Source organism: Eurytemora carolleeae, unplaced genomic scaffold (assembly GCF_000591075.1).
Source record: "Eurytemora carolleeae unplaced genomic scaffold, Eaff_2.0 scaffold984, whole genome shotgun sequence".
NCBI classification, from domain to species: Eukaryota; Metazoa; Arthropoda; class Copepoda; order Calanoida; family Temoridae; genus Eurytemora; species Eurytemora carolleeae.
This window is the reverse complement of record NW_019396966.1, coordinates 92011-100187: the sequence shown is the minus strand read 5'-3', so window position 1 is coordinate 100187 and position 8177 is coordinate 92011. Positions and strand designations below refer to the sequence as shown.

The 8177-nt window shown below is 30.7% G+C and overlaps 1 protein-coding gene across 1 annotated transcript in view; it reads right to left on the bottom strand.

The window, feature by feature from the left end:
* Window positions 1-1160: 1160 nt before the first annotated feature.
* The window catches only part of LOC111710594 (uncharacterized), a 28433-nt gene continuing 21416 nt past the window's right edge, over window positions 1161-8177 (bottom strand). The window contains exons 17-21 of the mRNA XM_023484705.1: window positions 7296-7330; window positions 6207-6262; window positions 3440-3488; window positions 1555-1622; window positions 1161-1320 (exon numbers count right to left, since the gene is read on the bottom strand). Of these exons, the coding sequence (XP_023340473.1) occupies window positions 1161-1320; window positions 1555-1622; window positions 3440-3488; window positions 6207-6262; window positions 7296-7330 (368 nt within the window). The remainder of the gene's footprint in view (window positions 1321-1554; window positions 1623-3439; window positions 3489-6206; window positions 6263-7295; window positions 7331-8177) is intronic.

Sequence of the window (8177 nt, the reverse complement as noted above, 5' to 3'; positions counted from 1 at the left end):
CTTTAAAACGTGTATTAGGATAATTAAAATCAAAAAGATTAAAAATCAAAACGTTAAATCTTTTATATAATTTTCAAAATAAATTTTGTTCAAAAAGGAGTTCCAGGGGTCTAAAAGTATTTAAAGCTAAACTGTGTCAAAGAGTGTTTGTACTGAATTGCAGTACGATATCAGTACAATTGGCAGTGTTGCACTTTAACGAGTAAAAGTCACTTTATATAATAATTGTGAATGGACTAAAAGTACAGTCAACATATGTATTATAGTGCCCCTGTCTGTAAGGTCTTAAAGAAAACAAGAAATGTATACTGGTCTGTACTTGTAAATAATTGTACCGGTTCGGATCAACTCTACTGGCCTGTACTTGTAAATAATTGTACCGGTTCGGATCAACTATACTGGTCTATACTTGTAAATGATTGTACCGGTTTGGATCAACTATACTGGTCTGTACTTGTAAATGATTGTACCAGTTTGGATCAACTATACTGGTCTGTACTTGTAAATGATTGTACCGGTTTGGATCAAATATGCTGGGTTTTACTTGTAAATGGTTGTACCGGCTTGGATCAAATATACTGGTTTTTACTTGTAAATGATTGTACTGGTTCAGATCAACTATACTGGTCTGTACTTGTAAATGGTTGTACTGGTTCGGATCAACTATACTGGCCTGTACTTGTAAATGATTGTACTGGTTCGGATCAAATATACTGGTCTGTACTTGTAAATGCTTGTACAGAGGTTCGGATCAACTATACTGGTCTGTACTTGTAAATGATTGTACCGGTTTGGATCAACTATACTGGTCTGTACTTGTGAATTATTGTACCGGTTTGGATCAACTATACTGGTCTGTACTTGTAAATGATTGTACCGGTTTGGATCAAATATGCTGGTCTGTACTTGTAAATGATTGTACCGGATTAGATCAAATATACTGGGTTTTACTTGTAAATGGTTGTACCGGCTTGGATCAAATATACTGGTTTTTACTTGTAAATGCTTGTACAGGTTCGGATCAACTATACTGGTCTGTACTTGTAAATGGTTGTACTGGTTCGGATCAACTATACTGGTCTGTACTTGTAAATGCTGGTACTGGTTCGGATCTACTATACTGGTCTGTACTTGTAAATGGTTGTACTGGTTCGGATCAACTATACTGGTCTGTACTTGTAAATGGTTGTACTGGTTCGGATCAAGCAACAATTATACAAGTGGTGTTGAGTTCCGAAAGCTATAAAGTGTCGAATGAATTCAGTTTTTATACCATATTTACCTAGAATACAAAACTCCTCTCTATCCTTAAAAGTTTTCCTGGAAAATGCAATATTTCAGATTTTAGTGAAATATCCAGTTCACATATTCTGCTGGCGGAGTTATGATTAATCGGAAAAGTAGAAAACAAAATTCTGAGACTTTTTAAAGCGGGCCTTTTTATAGTAAAGAATTAACACACTGTTGGCAAAACCGGCGTAAATATATTTTTCAAAACTTGAGCATAGTTACTTAAAAATAAATATTTAAATTGATATTTGATCTAAAATATTCCTGTTAGGGTAAAGACTCGTAGTTACAAAAAGATCGTTTGTCTGATCCTCACAATTACTCAAACATTCCTGAAATAATATTTTAGAAAGTTTTTTTGAAACTAGGTGTCTCTCTGGTCTCGATTTCAGGGATCGAGACACCTAGTCGCCAAACAAATCGTCGTCAAAAGTACAAGAAATAATTTTGAAGGAAGCCTTAAAATAGAAAATAAACATTCAAATCTTAACAAGAGCGTGCCTAAAGTTTTTAGGCATCTCTGTGTTATCGTAATTTTCATATTCGTTCTGTATTTGCTTAATATTATCTGTTTTAGACTTAGATTCAGGGACTTTTTTCCAAATCAACTTCTAAAATTTCTTTAATGCGCTGAATCTTTTCGGTTTAATTGGATTCGTAGGACTCAGTTATCCCTTTCTTGAATCATTTTCTAAATTATAATTCTTGTTAAATTGCATATAAGTTTACGCTATCAATATAGAATTTATAGTTGTTGTCGCTAAGCGTTACAAACATAAAGAGTAAGCCTCTGTACTCCAAAAATTTAAAATTAGATAATTTTGAGTTTGTTCACAAATTTAATTTTCTAAAAGCAAGATAAATCATTGTTGACATTTTATTACATTGAAAGTAAACAAACAGAATAAGATTTATTCAAACCAGTTTTAAAACTTTTAAAGAATAAAATTACATGATAATAAATCTTACTAGATATATTTCAAAGATCAGAGTGGCGTGTCTGATTCACAACGGTACCCTTGAACGATGCTGTTGATCAAGTATGACTCAGATATCCATAATTTTCTTTTTGAAAACTGATTCTTTTTTTATTTTTGGTTTTTTCTTCAATAGTGACATACGCATTTCTTGCTTCAGAAACAATGGACAAATTAACATAATTCAATACTGCCAGAAAATGACGTTCCATATTGTTAATCAGGTTTCAATTTTAAAGACCGGGTCGGCTTTGAAGTGTCGCTACCCCTCAGTTTTAGTTACTAAATTCCCTTTGCATTTTGTAGCCCTAGATATGTAGAGTTTAGAACTGTTTGTTTCTACCTTCAATTTGAAAGACGACACAGTTTGTTGCAAATTGTCAGAATTGCATTCTTTCTATGTTTAAAGGGACTGTATCTGTAATTTCAAGTAACCCTTTACTCGAAGATGGCAAATGCCCGACATACAACGGTACCCTTAAAAACTTTATCTGATCAAGGATAAATTAGAACTTTTTGTTTTTGTTTCTTTAAACTGTTTAATTTTATTTGCAGTTTTACTGCAATCGGGCATTGTCATCTTTGCATTTAGGGTCACTTCCAAATTCGCTTACAGTCCCTTTAAAGTTGTAAACTAAACCAAAGTTACGTGTATTATTGTTCCCTGGGTAAATCTGCTTGGAACTTATAAGCTTAATATGAAATAATGAAACCCGTCACTCACCAATCACCATTTAAACCACATTAAACCTTATGTTCGACCTTTAGAAATTAACCATAGAAGTACAATAGATGATTCGATGGTTTAATTTTTCGATAACTCTGATCTGCATTTAACGGTTTGGGAGAATTGGTTCAGAATAGTAAACTCGAAATTGCTAAAATTCGTGCTGATCGCTTCTCATAGCTTCAAGTAAATAATTGCGTGCAGGGTTATCCACAAAGATTGAGACTGCAAACTTGTTTATTTTTGCTCAAGTTAATTAGTCAACTGACCAGATTTAATAAATGGAAAGACGTAGCTGATCCGCAAAGACTTGGTTCTGAGCGCCGATTCAATCATTGAACAGGATTGGTTGAACCGCGTCTCTGTGGTTCAACCATGACTTGCTATTCATTAAATCTGGACTTTTCAACATGGTATACAAATCAGCTAAAATTAAAAAATGTACCTTTGTTATATTATCCACAGTATCCATTACCATATTGTATTGACCCATCCTAGAAATATATGATTCTCAAATCTGTTGTCTTTTCCTGAGTAGTATTATTCCTATGAAATAAAATAAAAATCTACAAAAATCTTTTGAATTTCTATTTATTTAAAGTAAAAAAAATCGTGTTTGATATCGTCAAAAAGGAGAGTGCTAGGGCAAAAAACTAGAGGAGGAGTCTGGTTAGGGCTAATTTACGTTGCAATTTGATAAAACATCAATTCATTATGTTCTTTAGTTGAACGTAATTTTATTGCTAATTTTGTTATACAGTAATAACCAGAAAACTTTGAAATAGAAAGACAACTTTTAAACACAAGTTATATTTTTAAGAAGTCCAATGAGCATGAGAAAAAGCTATATATTGCTGTGTAACAAATCTATATAACAGTGATTCAATAAACGTGTTGTAAACTAGATACTTTGTAACAAAATAAACTACACTTAAGTATAATGACGTCTTTCTATTATATTGTTTTCTGGTTATTGCTGTAAGATCATGTTATATTTTTTTAGCAGTATAACAACATGTAACTGTTTCATTATAACATCATGTAACTGCTTAATTATAACATCATGTAACTGTTTAAATCATTATAATATCATGTTACCGTTTTCTTCAGTATAACATAATGTTACTGTTTACATCAGTATACCAATACGTTACTGATTACATCAGTTTACCAAAACGTTACTGTTTACCTCAGTTTAACATTATGTTACAGTTAATTATACCATCATGTCACTGTTTAAATCATTTAAACATTATGTTACTGTTTACATCAGTATAATAACGTGTTACTGTTTACACCAGTTAATATCATGTTACTGTTAACATTAGTATAACATCATGTTACCGTTTATTTCAGTACAACATCATGTTACTGTTTAAATCAGTGTAACCACACTTTATTGTTTACATAAGTATAACACTATGTTACTGTTTACATCAGTTTAACATCATGTTACTGTTTTTATCATCAAAAGCATGATGTTATTGTTTACATCAGTATACAATCGTGTTACTGTTTACATCATTATTAAATCAGTATACTGTTTAAATCAGTATAAAATCATGTTACTTTTTAAATGAATATTGCATCATGTTACTGTTTAAATCAGTATAACATTATGTTACTGTTTACATCAGTAAACCATCATGTTATTGTTTACATCATCATACAACCATGTTACCGTTTATATCAGTATAAAATTATGTTACTGTTTACATCAGTAAACCATCCTGTTACTGTTTACATCATTATACAATCATGTTACTGTTTAGATTAGTATAACATTATGTTACTTTATACAACCGTAAACCATCATGTTACTGTTAATATCAGTATACAATCATGTTACTGTTTACATCTGTATAACTAAATGTTATTGTCTACATCAGTATAACACTATGTTACTGTTTACATCATTAAAACCTAAGGTTACTTTTTACACCACTATAACATCATGTTACCGTTTACATGAGTTTAACCTTATGTTACTGTTTACATCAGTATGACATCAGGTTACTGTTTACCTCAGTATAACATTATGTTACTGTTTACATCAGTATAACTCATATTACTGTTTACATCAATATAACATTCTGTTACTGTTTACCTCAGTTAACATCATGCTACTGTTTACACCAGTATACCATCATGTTACTATTTATATGACTATAACATTATGTTACTGTTTCCATCAATTTACCATCATGTTACTGTTTATATCAGAATAATCACATTTTACTGTTTGTATTAGTTTATCAATATTTTCTTTTTTACATTAGTATACCATAATGTTATTGTTTACATCAGTATACTATCATATTACTATCTATATCAGTATAACATCATGTTACTGTCTACTTCAGAATAACATCATGCTACCGTTTATTTCTGCATAACATCAAGTTACTTTTTACATCATTATAACTTCATGTTACTGTCTACATCAGTAAAATATTATATGTTACTGTTTACACCAGTATACTTTCATGTTACTGTTTACATCAGTATACCATTTCGTTACTCTTTAAATCAGTATAAAATCATGTAATAATTTACATCAGTATATCATTATATGATACTGTTACATCAGTATATCATTATATGATACTGTTACATCAGTATAGCATCATGCTACTGTTTACATCAGAATATCATCATGTTACTGTTTACATCACCATTTAACAACATGTTACTGTTTACATCAATATAGCATCATGTTAAAGTTTACTTCAGTATAACATTATGCTATTGTTTACATCAGTACATTAACATGTTACTGTTTACATCACCATAACGCATGTTACTGTTTACATCAGTATGCCATCATGTTACTGTTTTCATCAGTATACCATCATGTTACTGTTTACCTCAATATAACAACATGTTACTATTTACATCAGTAAACTATCATGTTACTGTTTACATCAGTATACCATCATGTTACTGTTTACATCACCATAACAACATGTTACTGTTTACATCAGTAAACCATCATGTTACTGTTTACATCACCATAACAACATGTTACTGTTTACATCAGTATACCATCATGTTACTGTTTACATCAGTATACCATCATGGTACTGTTTACATCAGTATAACATCATGTTATTGTTTATATCAGTATAACATCATATTAATGTTTATATCAGTATAACAACATGTTACTGTTTACATCAGTACAACACCATGTTATTGAATACATGATTTACCTATTTAGTATCTCATTAGAGCAGGCTAGCTCAGAACCTTTGCAAACTTCGTACTTCTACACATCAATCAATCAATCAATCAATTAATAAATTGTTCTCTCATAAATCAATCATATAGGGAGTATTTAGTCCGATTCACAAAAGTACCCTTTAAACTGTTAAAAAAATACTCATTTTGAAATCTATTGTTGTTTTCTGGCTTAAAAAGCGCTTAATTCTTATAATATTCTCCATTGTCGTTTATGAAAAACTGACTGCAACTCGAGTTTTTAGAAAAACCACATAAAACCAACCTTTTAAAAAGAGGAATCATGGATTTTTCATTTTCTCCTGATCAGACAAAGCTGTTCAGGAAATCTATGTGAATCGGACATGCCACTCTTTAAATGGAGGGAATTTAAAAAGTACTTCTTCAATTTACTGTTCCAGAAATAACCCAAAAATGCCCAAAATCCAAGGAATAAATTGCAAACTGCAAATTATTCCCCCCTTTCTAATACTCGTTAGTCATTGTTACCCCTAAACCTATATTGGGACAAAGTGGATTTGTTTTTGCATAATCAACTAGAAATCAGTATATCTATCTATCTATCTCTATCTATCTATCTATCTACAGGGTGTCCCAAAAAACATAGGAATTCAGTGACGAATTGTATATCGTCTTTGCAATGAATTAGCATTATAATACCTAATTTCAAAAGCCATAATATTATTATGTCTTCTAGAGTTTATTTTATGAAAAGTGGAAAAGACTTTTTTAAAGATGTGTCTGTAATGTCTTCGCAAGATTGAAGACGAACAAGTTTACTCTGTTTGTATACTGCAATTTTCTTCTTTTACTAAGTACAACCGTATGGAGTCAAAACATAAACACACAAAATGTGAATATAGCAGACGAAACTCTTTCAGAGTACAGCTTTCTCAGTTGGTATCACTATACTAAAACAAAGAATTATTTAAAAGACAATATTAAATTCGTCACTGAATTCCCATGTTTTTTGGGACACCCTGTATTTATCTATCTATCAAATCTATCTATCTATTTATCTCTATCTATCTATCTATCTATTTATCTATGATGATATGCTCCTGCATGGCGTCAGCTCCACCTTCATTATGAAACCCTGGAGACAATAAGGATTAAAATTATATTTTTAAAGAATCAAAATAAACTTTTAAAAATCGAGATATTTTTCATCAGAATTATATTTCAATTAATTCCACGGGCAACGCCAGTCTCTTGACCAAGTAATACCATGATTAAGTTAGGATCACATCATAATAAAAGATGTGTTTGAAAGCTAGAATACTTAAAATACTGTTAATTAAAAAACTGGTGAAATCAATCTACCAAAAAGGTAAATCCAAGTTTTTTGCCTTCATTAAGCAGACATGTTTTGCAAACTAAAGGTTTTGATAATTGTTGGCCTAATTAATTCCAAAGAGGGGTATTATGAGTACATTATAAAAAGGGTGAACAAAGTTTTTTTATTGCACTGGCTTTAATAGTCTTTTCCTTGAGAAAGGTCGTTGAAAGTTCGCCCCCCCTTTGAGTCTATACATAGATTCAGCCCCACCTCTACTGTGTAATTTTTATCTTTTTTTTGCAATTTAAAGTTTAAATACAAAATGTTATGAAAGTTACCAAATAAGATAAAAATTCTCCGAGATGATTTTTTGTGTATTTTATATAAAAGAAAAATCCAATATTATGTGTTGAGTTTAGACAAGACGAGAAGTGAAGGCTCGGTTTCTGATTGGAGAAATGAGATTATGGAACCCCACTCCTACCAATCTATACACATCACAGATATTTAGGGGAAATAGGAAAATATCTTTTTAACCACGTCAGCAAAAAAAAAAAAAAAAAAATTCTTGTATTTCATTGGTGAAAAATTGAACTTCTACAATTTTCATTATAAAAAGAAAACAAAATGAGGGAAAGATAAAAAATAATTTACTTATTATTAT